We start from the raw sequence: 13,750 nt of genomic DNA on the forward strand, positions 1-13,750 counted from the left end.
TTGGTACGTTTCGGTATTGGCTTTTGACCTTCTTTTGTTCTCAATGTTAATTTCCTTTGCAATAGACAAGGCCTCTTCTGCTTCACTTACATCATGTAGCTTTGGAGGCCTCCCGTGCCTATCCAAAAAATTGAGTAACGCATGCAGAGCGAGATGGGACTGTGATTCCTCTGATCCATCCATCATGGGACTCACAGGAACAAAACGACCAGGAGATACAACGGCCTCCTCCAAAGTTCGAAACTCAAGTTGGAATACTTCTTTCAATTCATGAAGGAATCCACCTGTTTCATATGCGGAGTAGCCTTGGCTCTCGAGCGAAGGGTAGATGCGCACTGTGTCGCGGGGGTCGTTGGGGCACATTACGCCGTTGAAGATGTTCTCATTCACACTTTCTCCATTTGCCTTACACAGTCCCCTCACCTCCGTGAACTTAAACCTTGTGTAGTCACGGAGCGCACCAGGCGTTTGACCCTCTGGCGTCTCATAGCGGATACGTGTGTAGGCCGTGCCAGTTTTGTCCTGCTTTGTAATTACCTCCACAATAGATTTCTGAAGCATGGGGCGACCATCTGGATCTTTTACGGTGAAGTGAGCACCGTGATCGGCAAAGACGGACCCGAGCGCGCCGCCCTGAAAGGCAAAAATAAAGGAAATGGGCGACGGGTGGTCGTGACAAAATTTATTCCATCTCTTAAGAGTCCCCAGGGAATAATCCGGGGCCGCAGAGGTGAAGACAAGGGCATTGACTTGACTGACCACCGCCTCGCTGAGGGCGTCCACGACCCGCACACGAACGTTTGGGTTCAATTCGGATACCAGCCGCTGCGACGCCTCGGCTCGAGTAAGACCAGAACGCACCGCCGCCTCCGTGACAGCAAAGTTAACGCCCATATCCTTTGGTTGAGCTTTCGCAGGGTCACAAAGAATAATTGTGTGAACGCCAGCCATGGAAAGGTTTTTCGCCGCCTCAATTCCAACCCCACCGCAGCCGACGATGAGCACCTTGAAGGAAATAAGCTTCACCATTGTCTCCAGGCCGTAGGTGCCAATTGTGCGGCTTTGCTTGTCCAAAAATCTGGAGTCAATGGCGGAGGCAGCGGGTGCGGCGATGGCTTCTACCACGGACATCTCTGCGGCTTCTGTTTCTGCGTTCACAAAAGCTGTATCGACTTTATTCTTGTTGCAATTGAAACCTTGTGATGTGTCGGTTCTATAGAACTTTTTATTCTTTGAATAGAGTGCGTAATGGTCAGATTCGTGATTTCGCGTGTGCTTTCGCATAACTTGTTGCAAGCTTTACAGAGATGCAATGGGATTTTAAAAAGCCAAAAAAGAAAAAAAAAGAAAACAAAACAACGAAGACAACAAAAAAGAGGGAAGGACCACAAACACACACACAAACAAAAACAACAACAACAACGACAACATCAAAGAAGTTTTTGGTTCCCCTCTTCTATCACTAAAGAGTGAACGTTCGACCCGTTCTCTCCCTCACTACGGAATAAGGAAAGGCGACAATTCAGCTCACGGACCTCTCGAGGCACAAAGTAAAGTACCGGACACAAACCGAAATCGGTAAAACAGAAGGACTATCCTTTTTGTTCTCTGCTGCCTTGTCCGAATAAAGTCGCATCACCTCCACCATCGTCTCCCCACCGTCCTCAAACGTGTACCAATCGCGCTCGATCATTTGATTCGATATTTTCTTCTCAATGCAAACCCCTGTGCCGCCGGGAAAAACGCAAGCCCGCGAGCGGATCGTTCCTCGAGACGCACAGCGCTGCTCCCCGTATGATCCATCCAACTGAATGACGAATTCCCTCCCCCAAAACGATCTCCGATGATTAAATCGCATCGTTTGTTTCTCCTCATCAACAGTAACAAACAAGTTCAATGACGTATTGGCAATAAGGTTGCGCCACAAGACGTGAACGCCTTGCGCTGATAAAAAGGCACTGATGTTATCTGTGCCTCTCGTTGAGTCCAACGTCCATTTCCCACTAAAATTAGCTCTAAGTTGTGAAAGATCCAACTTGCTGGGGCTCGTACCAAAATGCGGCAAGGAGGGGACAACCTCTTCTTCACTACAGTTGTCTTTCCCCATCACTGCGTTTATGTTGCTTGGTGGGGCTACCACAGGATCAATAACTTGCATATGCGTCGGAATCCACGAGGCACAACGGCTTTTCAACACATACGAGAGCTCTCGCAACATAAAAGACCGCAACATCAGAGTCTTGACATCAATGTAGGCGTTTCCAAAATAACCAAGCCACTTCCCATGACACCATTGAATTGCTTCAAGAGCCTCTTTCTTCCCCGTAGGATGGTGAAAAATATAGCCGTACACGCCAAGAAAACTGGTGAACAACACAAGATGGGCATCAGACAACGTTTGCCCTTGAAGACTCATTAATGTCTTGACGTTGCTTGTGGCAGACGCTGCAAAACTGTTTACCATTTCATTTAAAGAATCCTTTACTCCCACTTCCAAGTCTTCCATTCTGGCTGTACTCACTTCCCGCAACATGTCATGCATTTTCTTTACGTTGTTCAAGCCGTCCTTTCCACAACATTGCAAGAAGCCCTTGCCTGTAACACCAGTCGAGGTGCCATCCGAGGCAACTATCTTTCCTGAAACCTGCACTGCGCCCAACCAAACGCTTGGCTGGGCAAAAAGGGTTGTAAATTCCTGATCGGGAAAAGTGGCATCGAGTAACACCTCCAGTTTAGCATCGTCACGGAATGGTGTAATCAACGTCCACTGCGTGGTGAAGAGAATACCCGTTGCATCGCTTCGGTGCTGTGAAGTACTCTTCGCGACAAGTTCGACACCTTCATGTTGATGCTCAATCTTCCCTGTAGTGCCAGACTGCAGCGTCACGTAGATATCCACAGGCTTCCAATGCGCAGGATCCAACGCGTAAACAACGCCGATGGCATCCGCCGTTTCATTGTCTAGGTGAATAACGCAACAGTTCCAGAAATGAGGCAAATACCCACACTGTTGGCATTGTTTCCGCAAATAATTGGACTCGCCAATATTTCGGGGCACGGCGCAGCCAAAAGAGTGCGACATCCAAATTTTGGCGCCCTTTAGATCGGGACAGCGGGCAATTTCCAAGTCATCAGAGGCGCGCATCATACGAAAGGTGCCCTCCACTACCATGCAGTGGGGAATCAAATAGTGAAACATATCATGGCCCCAGTCATCCTTGAGCCCCACCACACCCTTATTTCCATGCAACACTGCCGGTTGCGTCGGTTTCAGTGTAAGTTCGACAACCACTCGCACCTCCCTTTGCGGATCCGCATCCCCAGTTTCAAAGGTTGTGCCACTGAGAGAAAGTTTGTACCACGAGAAGGAGGTGTTTTTTTTCCCCGTTTTTTTCGGGATCACTGTCAGTCGATTATCCCCGTACTGCAGGTCAAGCATATCCGTATGCAACGATGTTGTTCCTTTCATCACTCGATCTGGCAACGGCAGCCGGTTTTGGCTAAACTGCTCCGACAGAGCCTGAAGAAAGTACTCATCCCCCGTAATTCCCCCGTCGGCCGCAAGATACGCCGCCATTATTGGGGCCCGATGGTCCAGCTCGCTAAAGCGATAATATTTCTTCTTCTCATGGTCCACAATTACCCAAGAAACCTCTGCGGCATATGTAACGGAGCCCTCCCCGTCCGAGAGCTCCTCTTCACCCGTCACTGCATGACGGAAGAACGAGACAAACAACCCAAAACGTTCATTTTCGCCGATTAGGCCTTGCAAATTCCAGCATTCCAGAGCACAGTGGTCGTGCGGCGCGTCATGCTCAACACACAGCTTGACATGGTTTTCCCCCGTTCCGTCATCTTCGACCGTTAAAACGCGTGGCCAGGAGGAGCGCATCTGCTCACGAAGGCCATCAGCTGCAGACTTCTCCAATCTCCGTTGCTTCGCCCTCCTTTCACCCGTCATGTCCCCTTCGCTGTAGGCCCAATAAGTCTCTTTCCTCCAAGATTGTTCCCCACCACCGCCCCTTCTGCTGCTCGCTGCGCAAGAGAAATGCTAAAGACGACAGAAGTGCCAAAAGCAGTGCGTTTGAAATTTCCTCAAAACCACACACACGGAAAAAAAAAAAAGAAAAAGGCACTGAAAAACAAGCGCAGCAAAAAAATAAGACTTTTTCTAGGAAAGTATACACGTGAACCGCACGCGCAGAAAAGATCACTTTTGGTTGATCTATTCAAAACACACACACACACACACACACACACACACACACACACACACACACACACACACACACACACACACACACACACACACACACACACACACAAACAAACAAAAAGAGCAGTGACCATGCGTCCTAAGTCATATTCGTAAATAAACCGTTTTCAAAGAGCGTATTAAATACAAAGAAAGGAAAAGTACCCATAGAAAAAATTTACAAAAAGACGTCACGCTCCATAGCGACAGCCGTACATAAATATGCATGGCTGTGTTTTTGATGTTTCAGGCTCTCCCTATATATATATATATATATATAACAAAAAACCGCATCACAAATTTCCCACAAAATCCTGTTAAACCCTTTTCTTGGCATAAGCTTTTTAAAAAGTAAAAAGTAAAAAAAAAACTCAATAACATCGTCAGAAAAGATTTAAATGCAAATCCCACGTTAGTGAGTAGCTCGGTTAAAGCTTGGCCCACTTCGCCTGTTGCTTTGCTCGTTTCCACTGCGCCCTTAGCATCTGTTGAGAATCCTTGGATGCAGCAGGTCTGATCACACGCCAAACATTCGCTTGTTGCGATATTGTTTTTACTTCTTCCAGAGACTTCCAGACGCCTGCCGCCAGGCCAGCGCATAACGCGGCACCGAGTGCGGTAGTTTCAGCCATAGTCGGCCGATGAAGATTGATTCCCAACAGGTCTGACTGCATCTTCATTAGCAGATGATTTTTGGTTAGCCCTCCATCAACGCGGAGAAACTGGACTTTAATTTCCGCGTCCCTCTCCATCGCTTCCAAAACATCAACGACTTGAAGGGCAATGGCCAACAGAGCAGCGCGAAGAACGTGGGCACGGGTCGTCTTCAATGTCATCCCAAAAATGGATCCACGGGCGGAAGGATCCCAACTGGGTGCCAAAAAACCGGAAAACGCAGGCACAAACACGACACCTTGCGTATCAGAGACGGTTTGGGCAAACTTTTCACAGTCCGAGACATCGTCAATGAGCTTCATGTTATTTTTCAACCATTCAATTGTTGCGCCAGCTCCGGCAATGGAGCCTTCAAGGGCATAGATGAACGGGGATTTGCTGCCAAGCTGATAGGCAACAGTGGAGAGAAGACCATGGCCTGAAAAACGGATCCTTTCCCCCACCGTCATTAGAAGAAAGCAGCCAGTACCATACGTATTCTTTGATTCTCCTTCTTCAAAACACATGTTTCCAAGGAGTGCACCCTGCTGATCAGCAATGCTCCCCATGATTGGTGTTGGGTGCCGCAGAGCCGTGGATAAACCTCCCTCGTCGCTGAGCGCATAAGTCAACAGTTCGCTGTTACTCCGGATTTCAGGCAGGCACGCCATGGGGATGCCAAGTTTGTCACAAAGCTCAGGGGACCATTTGCATGTTCGTATATCCATCAAAAACGTACGTGAGGCGTTCGTAACATCCGTAATAAACACCTTACCACCACTTAATTTCCAGAGCAACCATGCATCAATGGTTCCAAAGCAGAGAGTACCACGTTTACGCGCCTCCTCTACCTTTGGGACGTTTTCAAGCATCCAGCGCATCTTAAATGCGGAAAAATATGTGCTTATCCGCAAACCATTCATTTTGGCAAAAAACAAATCATCACCACCACCCAACTCCTTTTTCACATTTGCAGTCACTTCGTACGAGCGCAAGTCATTCCATACAATCGCGTTATACAACGGCTCCTTTGTCACACGATCCCATGCCACCGTCGTCTCACGCTGATTCGCAATGCCTATGGCCTCAAGTTTCTCAAAAGATGGAACTCTCCGCCGTAAATCTTCAACCGCGGCAACAATGCAGGCAACGCTCGCGCGATACAGTTCCATTGGGTCATGTTCAAGCCAGCCAGCCTGCGGCGTCAACTGCCTGTGTGGTATCTGATGCTGCGCAACCAAACACTGCTTTTCATCAAATATAATAAATCGTGTACTTATCGTACCCTGATCAAGGGCACCTACATATTTCATGGCACCCATAAAAACAAGGAAGTGACTGCTTCCCTTAAAAAATTCAAGATAAACAAAACTATAAGAACAACAACTACAACAATAAATCCGACAAAACAGTAATAATAATAAAAGTGCCACCACCGTTTTATACAATCACACACACAAAAGCAAAAAAAAAAAAAAAAACGATTCTCGCCTCATAATACTAACCTCCCAGGCAACAAAAAACCATTGAAAGGAAGCGAATGGGGCTTAACATATAAGACACACACAAGAAGAAAGAAGAGGAAACACAGCAAAAGTGCACCTCAGAAGCCCTGAAGAGTCTCGTATCACGGTCACAGCATCAGCAGCGGAGCAGGGTCAGTATCATCACGAGTGCCCACCATGCTCCCCAACACCACGTGCTCTCGGTCGGTTCCATTCCCCGATACGCCATTGGTGGGCACGCGGGGTACACTTCGACCTCATACTCACTGGCGCTGTGCGTCTGCATGCGATTTCCGTCATGCATCGAAGGAGAAGGGAGAAAGGGGATTGAGGAGAGGAGAGAAGGGTGTGGTGTCATACTGCTTACGGCATTGCGTGTAAATCCAGCAGTCACGCACGCTGTGTGTCCTGACGCATCATGGATTGAATCATAGTGTCACGGCACAGTGAATGGAGAGTAAGGGCAAAGAGAGAGAGAGCGTGTGTGTGTAATCAGTGCCCGGTGAACTTTTGCCCGGCCTTTCCATGGTCTGTCACAAATGCGTCATAAAGTGCTTTCCGACTCAGTGTCGATTTGGTGCTAGCATGGATCATCACGTTTTTCCAAGTTTTTGTTGTTGCTGTTGTTTTCGTGCTTCCCACGGCACCGCTGTCGCGACAGAATCGCGCCTCTTGGCCCAGTAGAACGACCTCCGCAAAGACTGAGAGTATACGCTTCACGTGGTAGCTGGAGGGCCTGGCGTGTGCGAGGGGAGCTCTGCGTTGAGGAGGAAGCAGGGAAGCACGGCAAAAGTGCACCTCAGAAGCCCTGAAGAGTCTCGTATCACGGTCACAGCATCAGCAGCGGAGCAGGGTCAGTATCATCACGAGTGCCCACCATGCTCCCCAACACCACGTGCTCTCGGTCGGTTCCATTCCCCGATACGCCATTGGTGGGCACGCGGGGTACACTTCGACCTCATACTCACTGGCGCTGTGCGTCTGCATGCGATTTCCGTCATGCAGCAACAGACCTGTTGATGGGTGCAAAAATAAATTTTCGACTAAATGATGCCTTGCCATATATTCCCCAGAGCAGGAGAAAAAACGAAAAAAAGATATAATGAAAAATTCCAGTTCGGTTCGGTGCACATGAGATCCCTTCCTTCCGTAGGAGGCAGTTGGTCCAGCAACCGTACACCCGTAAAAACACGGAAAATCAACGAACGTACAAATGGTAAATGACCTCGCCGTGAACTAAAAGGCTGCCATTTTTTAAGAGCCTTTCAACCCCCGGACCCCGCCGCGTTGTGGAGAGTAGTAAAGGACGGGCAAAACAACAACAACAACACGAAGTATACTCACCACCTTCTAACGACGCTGCGTTAAAAACAAATATGAATTGTTAAGTAAACGTGCTGGGTAAACAGGAGACTCCATCCTTCACTGAGCTCCATCGGCTCGCACATTTCCCTGCCAAGCTTTTGAACGAAACAAAAACAAAAACAAAAACAAAAACAAGGGCGGGGGAAACTGAAGTAAGACAATTGTGGGGGAAAAAAGGAGCGTAAGACGACTCCTCTGTATACGCCGCTTCTTCTTCTCGCTTCACTGCATGTCTCCCCACCCTTTCTTTTACATAATTCAACCCATGAGAAGGATCTCAATAAAAATGGCAGAACACACATTGCAATCGTTCGACCGTGTTCATTCTTCCTTCTTCTTTGGCTCTATTACTTTCTTTCGTCATTCCTCCACTGAAGTCCGCTATGCTGATGCGGCACACAGTGACTGCAACAAGGCATTCCAAAAATAAAAGGGCATTTGTGAATCTTCGGGTACAAAAATATCAAGTTGGGATGCGCATCAAACAAATCTATAATTTCATTTGTTCAAGTGGGATTGACAGATCCTTCACAGGCAACGCTCCTCCGCGCACTAGGCTTTTTGCACTAAGTGTTCCACTTTTCAGATCCGCCTCCTGCTTTATAACCAACCGTGGGCTGAGACTGTTACTTCCTGTGACGGTCACACGTTGACACATGCCAAGGCGTCCAAAGCGATTGTTCTTGAGTGCCAACACACAAGCGGGCTCTCCTTTTTTGTCGATGTCTTTGTACTCGACAAAAGTCCACTTGGCCGTTTCAGGGGAATTCATGGGAATCGTTGCAAGCCCCCTCGCCATAAGAGGAGCGATGTATTGGACGTCGGGTGTTGCCCAAGAGGTCGCGGCAAGGGCTTCTACAACCCCGCTCACGATGCTGTCATACTGCTTATTTTTCATCTCCGAGTTGAACTCCCAGACGTGCGAGCATCGAGCTGGGATGAGGGCCTCGTCAATATACTGAATGCTGAAGCGCTTGGTTGTGACCCTGCGAGAGGTCACCCCATCAGGGTCATACACAAAAAGAAACTCACGGAAGTCTTCGAAGCGACGCTGGGTGGCACGCCGGTGATACGCCTCCTCCTTCACCATGGCGTTGTCAATTTCAATTTCTTCCTTCGGCACCCGCACGTTGTACTTCTGAAGCATTCCGTCTTCCAAAACCAGCGGCATACTTGGTGGCAGTCCCTCGTCCATGGCCCGTATCCGCGCACGCTTCTCAAGTGTCATGCGCCGCACAAGCAGATATCTTTCCGTGGCAATGATAAGGACGGCCACTGCCGCGCCAACCACAATTGCCAACTCGTAGCATTCGTAAAGCCAAAATATCTCCCGCAGCAAACCGTGACGCTGTGGCCTCTCAGCGGGACCGTACCGGCAATCCTGATATCGTGCATGGCCATCAGTCTGATAGTCGCCATTCTTGTGACTGCGCTCCGCCCGGAACGACCCAGGGTCAATCTTTTCAGACTTTTTTTCTCGCTCCGCGGCGCGCAACACGCGGTAGGCGGCGTTGATCTCGCGAAACCTCGCCGGGTCTCCGTGCGGCATGTCCGGATGGTAGTAGCGCGTGAGCTCATGATAACGAGCCTTGATCTCATCGAATGACACGCTTGCCGTCACGCCGAGCACTTCGTACGGTGACTTGGACCGGGTATATTTACTGCTCGCATCAGTAGAAGACGATGACGATGCCGCCATGCGCAGAATCATAACGCGACAGTACATTTCCCCTGAAAAAAAAAAAAAAATAATAATAATAATAGGAGTATACATCAGGCATCGTTGAGAAAAAAACAAAAACAACAGCATCAATAGCAAGTCAAACAAATGCATACCCACGCAGATAACCTCGCCCCCGCTCCTCCTTATATCCCAAACAGGTCTCTCACACCAAATGCCTCAGACTCCCTGATCATTTTTAAATAAATAAATAAATATATAAATAAATATAAATATAAATATTCTTTCCTCTCTCTGGTTTCTTTTCGTTTGGTTTTATTGCGTATGCATGTGCTTTTGTTTCTCATTAGAGATTACTTTGTAATGGTGGTTGCTGTTTGCCCTGGTGGCTGTGCTTATTTCCGCTAAATCTCTAAAAAGAAAGCTGTTTTTTTATTTTTATTTTTTCCCTTTTTTCCTTTTCCCGCATTCCACTCCTTCTGTATCCATTCACTCTTATTCCGAAGAAATCGTTACATCCGCTGTGTAAAACCGCAGCTCCCTAATGTGCACAGTACCTCCATTTTCTTTCCCCCCACCACACAACTCCCCCATTCACATTGTCAATCGAAGGAGGAATGAACAAAGAGAGACAATACACGATTAATGCCTCACTGCTCTTTTTTGCTTTAAGAAGTTTAATCTCAGTGTCCGCCCAGCGTTAACGCTCTCACACCTGCAGGGAATGGTCGTAAGGGAAAGAGGGGCAAACCGGGCAAAGCAAGAAAGGGAAAGAGAGAGTGTTTGGACGCCACGGCAATGCTGTTGACTCTGTCCTCCCTCTTCCTTTTCTCTCTTTTGCGTGCGTCCTCTTCTCCTCCCCACTGAGAACGCATGAACCAACGGGGTGGCGTGGTGTGGGGGACGTGTTCCCCACGCAATTTTATTTTTTCTGCCGCTGCTGCTGGTTGGTTCCGGCCGAAACCCGTCAATGGCGTCTCTAGCAGGCTCCTGCACACATCTGGCGTTACTCTCAGTGCCTTCATTTGTGTGTGTGTGTGTGTGCGTATGGCGTAGCGGCAAGGACCGAATAAAAGAAACAAACAGGCAAAACTCGCAAAGACACACACACAGACACACAAGCAAAAAAAATAAAAAAAAATATTTTCCTTTTCTCCTCCTCGTCCCACCTCGCGCTCCTCTACTTCCATTATTCAGCACACCAGAACCACAAAAGAGCAAAGAAAAAAAACCATTGCAGAGGTCACCACCACCGCATATACACATATATATACATATGCATACGTATATATACATATCCTGATATGCTTGTATGATGCGAATTATTTCCTTTTTTTTTTTTAAATTTACTTTTTATAATTTTTTTCCTTTTCTTTTTTTTTATTATTATCTTCTCTCGCTTATCTATTTTTTTTTTTTTTTCACTTCCTTTTCTCCTTAAAGATATATATATTGGATATGCAGTTTTCCCGTTCATGTCCCTTCTAGGCCATCATTTATTTTTACTACTTCTGTTTGCCGGTTCCGTTGCAATTTTCGTAGAACGTAACACACACACACACAGACAGACAGGTAGTGGATAAGGGAGAAAAGAAAAAAAGAAAAAGGGAGACAAAATTTCATGTATAATTACTTTTTATCTAATAAATTAATGATGCTTTCAGGAGCCAAATATTCGCCGCCCCCCATTTTGCCTCATCTCTTTCTTTCTTTCTTTTCTCTTTCTCTTTCTCTTTCATTTCTTACGTGTGTGTGTCTCTTTGGCGCTCAAAAACCCCCATCGTCCACGTTAGAGTTGTTCTGAGGCCGACCGACACCCCTTGCACGGCCGCGCGATGGTGCAGACTCGCCCCATGTGGAGTTGGAGAGCGTCGGAGCCGCGCGGTAATTGTCGCCACCGCCACCGCCACCACGCCTTCCACCAATACCACCGCCACCGCGACCGCGGCTCATGCCTAGAAACCGTTCTCCCTCGACGTTTTCCTTCTCCTCCTCAAACCATAAGGGGATATCCTGCTCGTGCTCCTTCAGGTAGTTGTACAGGTCCACGGTAAGGTTTCGGTTGTTCTTATTGTAAAAGGAGGTGGCTGTGCCCTTGTTTCCAGCACGTCCAGTACGTCCAATGCGGTGTGTATAATCGTCCATCTCCTTTGGAAGATCATATTGAATGACGTGTGCCACATTAGGGACATCCAGACCACGCGAGGCAACATCTGTAGCGACCAAAATCGGCGTAATGCCATCCTTGAAATCACGCAACGCACGTTCACGGTCAAATTGTCTGCGGTCCCCATGGATGGTGGCGCTCGGAATGCCCTCACTCTTAAGGGCATAGTGAAGTTCCTCTGCGGCACGCTTGGTTTCCACAAAAATTAGCACAAGATCCGTCTGTTTCTGCTGGTAAATAACCTCAAACAGTTTGTCCATCTTTTCAGACTCCTGCACACGCACAATCTTCTGCGTGATATTCTTCGTTGTCGATCCAACGCGGCCAACCGTGAGGAGGTAGTAATGCTGACGAAGATAACGTTTCGCGAGGTTCAAAATCCGCTGAGGAAAGGTGGCGCTGAACATAAGCGTTTGTCGTTCCGTGGTCTGCGGCATATCCGTGTACCGCGAGGCGACAAGGTATTCAATCTGCTCCTCAAACCCCATCTCCAACATGCGGTCGGCCTCATCAAGGACGAGAAACTTTACCCGGCTGAAGGAGACAATACCACGGTCAAAAATATCCTTTAGGCGTCCGGGACATGCAACAAGAATGTCGTTTTCAAACCGCGTTGGGTACGGTGTTCCTCCGTAGACAACATCATAGAAGATATCCGTGCGGAATGTCAATTTGCGAACCTCATCGTAAATTTGTAACGCCAATTCACGTGTTGGAGCCATAATGACGGCAATTGGATAACTAACGCGTTCACGAGCGGGTGATACGCCGTGTTTTAAGATGTAGTGAACAACGGGAACCAAAAAGGCTGCCGTCTTTCCAGAGCCCGTCTGGGCACACGCCATTAAATCATCACCGTTGAGACAGACCGGAATGCCGTAACGCTGCACCGGTGTTGGTTGTTTGTACCCGCACTTGGCAACGTTCAAGGCAAGTGCAGGCTCCACGTAAAGATCCTCAAAGCTTTCCACAGGTTCAACATTATTGGGAATAATATCAACCGGAATATTGGCATAGTTATCCAGGGAAATACCTTTTTGTTGATGATGGTGCTCAAAAAGTTGTTCTATTTCCCTTTCGTCGTGGCAATTCTTACGCAAATGTGGAGCACGCTGTGTGCGACTAGGGTTAGTCGAGATTGGATCCTCCGAGACGCGTGGCCGCTGCTGTTGTTCCTGTGGCTGCGGTTGCGGTTGCGGTTGCTGCTGTCTCTCTTCCTCCACTTCCCTGAAGTAACCGCCTCTGCCGCGGTAGGGACGATCGCGTCCCCGACCACGTGGTCGCTCGTACGAATCAACATCAAACCGCCCGTATTGCGCTGGTGGCTGCTGCTGCTGCTGCCCCTCTGACTGTTGGGCGGGTTCCTGCTGGTCGGTGTCGTCGGTTGCTCCCTGCGACCTTCTCTGGGCCCTCTCCTCGAGCTCGCGATCGTCGTCAGCAAAACGACCGCCACGGCCACGGCCACGCCCTCCGCGTCCCCCTTCCACATCGTAGTTATCACCACCACCGCGATGCGGTTCCGAATAGTCGTCGCCAGCGTCACGTTTGGGATCACCCTGTCGCCAGTTTGACCATTGCTCCTTCCGTGCACCGGGGCCATATTGACGAGAGCCGCGGCCGCCACCACCGCGACGATTATAATTGTTATTGTACCCGCTGCGACCGCCACGTGGCCAACCACCGCCATATCCTTCTTCACCCTCGTAATCACCTCCACCACCAGCGTCACCGCTGCCACGACGCCACGAAAAGCGCTCGTTTCCTCTTTCGCGATCGTTGTCAGAGCGACGCCACTCGCCATCGCCTTCATACCGTCCGCGCCCCCTTCCGCGCCCCCTCCCCCGTCCTCTTTCCTGAAATCGACCTCCTCTCCATGGCTCCCCAGCGGAGTTCAGCAAATCGCCGTGTTCATTTGTGTTGAATTCACGAGCTGGACTTTCACTGGTGATGCCGTTCTTTTCTGTCTGAGGAAAACTCATATAACAGAGACTTACTCTTCACTTTCCTATTGAATGCCTACAGGCTGCGTTTGTGACTATTATTATTATCACTTGTTCATTGGAAATGGTACGTAAGAGGAAGGGGAAAACAAAAACAACAACAACAAAAGGTAATTGATCAAA

At 48.6% G+C, this 13,750-nt stretch overlaps 6 protein-coding genes and 7 non-coding genes across 13 annotated transcripts, besides 14 other annotated features; all 13 read right to left on the bottom strand.

Annotated features, from left to right (window-relative positions):
- Tc00.1047053510661.19 (ubiquitin-activating enzyme E1, putative) lies at positions 1 to 1,284 on the bottom strand (the record flags this gene model as incomplete). Its single annotated transcript, XM_812944.1, has 1 exon — positions 1 to 1,284. A coding segment is annotated over one exon (1,284 nt), but the record flags the coding sequence as incomplete, so codon positions are not given.
- Positions 1 to 13,750: part of a sequence feature (heterozygous, non-Esmeraldo-like haplotype) that runs on past the window's edge.
- Positions 1,331 to 1,385: a sequence feature (A-rich).
- Positions 1,403 to 1,434: a microsatellite.
- Tc00.1047053510661.40 (hypothetical protein, conserved) lies at positions 1,523 to 3,961 on the bottom strand (the record flags this gene model as incomplete). Its single annotated transcript, XM_812925.1, has 1 exon — positions 1,523 to 3,961. One exon carries the CDS (start codon positions 3,959 to 3,961, stop codon positions 1,523 to 1,525), a length of 2,439 nt encoding a protein of 812 aa, XP_818018.1.
- Positions 4,235 to 4,333: a microsatellite.
- Positions 4,514 to 4,535: a microsatellite.
- Tc00.1047053510661.60 (glycerol kinase, glycosomal, putative) lies at positions 4,684 to 6,222 on the bottom strand (the record flags this gene model as incomplete). Its single annotated transcript, XM_812926.1, has 1 exon — positions 4,684 to 6,222. One exon carries the CDS (start codon positions 6,220 to 6,222, stop codon positions 4,684 to 4,686), a length of 1,539 nt encoding a protein of 512 aa, XP_818019.1.
- Positions 6,274 to 6,333: a microsatellite.
- On the bottom strand, positions 6,507 to 6,582 carry Tc00.1047053510661.61. Its single transcript, XR_008255712.1, has one exon. It is a non-coding gene; the product is annotated as a C/D small nucleolar RNA (snoRNA), TB9C4C1 (small nucleolar RNA).
- On the bottom strand, positions 6,613 to 6,675 carry Tc00.1047053510661.62. The gene has a single exon (XR_008255713.1). It is a non-coding gene; the product is annotated as an H/ACA snoRNA, TC9C4H1 (small nucleolar RNA).
- Positions 6,753 to 6,833, bottom strand: Tc00.1047053510661.63. The gene has a single exon (XR_008255714.1). It is a non-coding gene; the product is annotated as a C/D small nucleolar RNA (snoRNA), TB9C4C3 (small nucleolar RNA).
- On the bottom strand, positions 6,907 to 7,010 carry Tc00.1047053510661.64. Its single transcript, XR_008255715.1, has one exon. It is a non-coding gene; the product is annotated as a C/D small nucleolar RNA (snoRNA), TB9C4C2 (small nucleolar RNA).
- Tc00.1047053510661.65 lies at positions 7,085 to 7,172 on the bottom strand. Its single transcript, XR_008255716.1, has one exon. It is a non-coding gene; the product is annotated as an H/ACA snoRNA, TC9C4H2 (small nucleolar RNA).
- Positions 7,208 to 7,283, bottom strand: Tc00.1047053510661.66. The gene has a single exon (XR_008255717.1). It is a non-coding gene; the product is annotated as a C/D small nucleolar RNA (snoRNA), TB9C4C1 (small nucleolar RNA).
- On the bottom strand, positions 7,314 to 7,376 carry Tc00.1047053510661.67. Its single transcript, XR_008255718.1, has one exon. It is a non-coding gene; the product is annotated as an H/ACA snoRNA, TC9C4H1 (small nucleolar RNA).
- Positions 7,885 to 7,914: a microsatellite.
- Positions 8,270 to 9,613, bottom strand: Tc00.1047053510661.70 (hypothetical protein, conserved; the record flags this gene model as incomplete). The annotated part of the gene is made up of 1 exon (XM_812927.1): positions 8,270 to 9,613. The coding sequence occupies one exon, from the start codon at positions 9,611 to 9,613 to the stop codon at positions 8,270 to 8,272; it is 1,344 nt and encodes a 447-aa protein (XP_818020.1).
- Positions 9,514 to 9,542: a sequence feature (AT_rich).
- Positions 9,700 to 9,741: a microsatellite.
- Positions 10,144 to 10,650, bottom strand: Tc00.1047053510661.80 (uncharacterized protein; the record flags this gene model as incomplete). The annotated part of the gene is made up of 1 exon (XM_812928.1): positions 10,144 to 10,650. One exon carries the CDS (start codon positions 10,648 to 10,650, stop codon positions 10,144 to 10,146), a length of 507 nt encoding a protein of 168 aa, XP_818021.1.
- Positions 10,584 to 10,607: a sequence feature (AT_rich).
- Positions 10,716 to 10,758: a microsatellite.
- Positions 10,786 to 10,882: a sequence feature (T-rich).
- Positions 11,161 to 11,204: a microsatellite.
- On the bottom strand, positions 11,228 to 13,606 carry Tc00.1047053510661.90 (ATP-dependent RNA helicase, putative; the record flags this gene model as incomplete). The annotated part of the gene is made up of 1 exon (XM_812929.1): positions 11,228 to 13,606. The coding sequence occupies one exon, from the start codon at positions 13,604 to 13,606 to the stop codon at positions 11,228 to 11,230; it is 2,379 nt and encodes a 792-aa protein (XP_818022.1).
- Positions 12,787 to 12,835: a microsatellite.

Source organism: Trypanosoma cruzi, genomic scaffold (genome assembly GCF_000209065.1).
Source record: "Trypanosoma cruzi strain CL Brener 1047053516807 genomic scaffold, whole genome shotgun sequence".
Lineage (NCBI taxonomy): Eukaryota > Euglenozoa > Kinetoplastea > Trypanosomatida > Trypanosomatidae > Trypanosoma > Trypanosoma cruzi.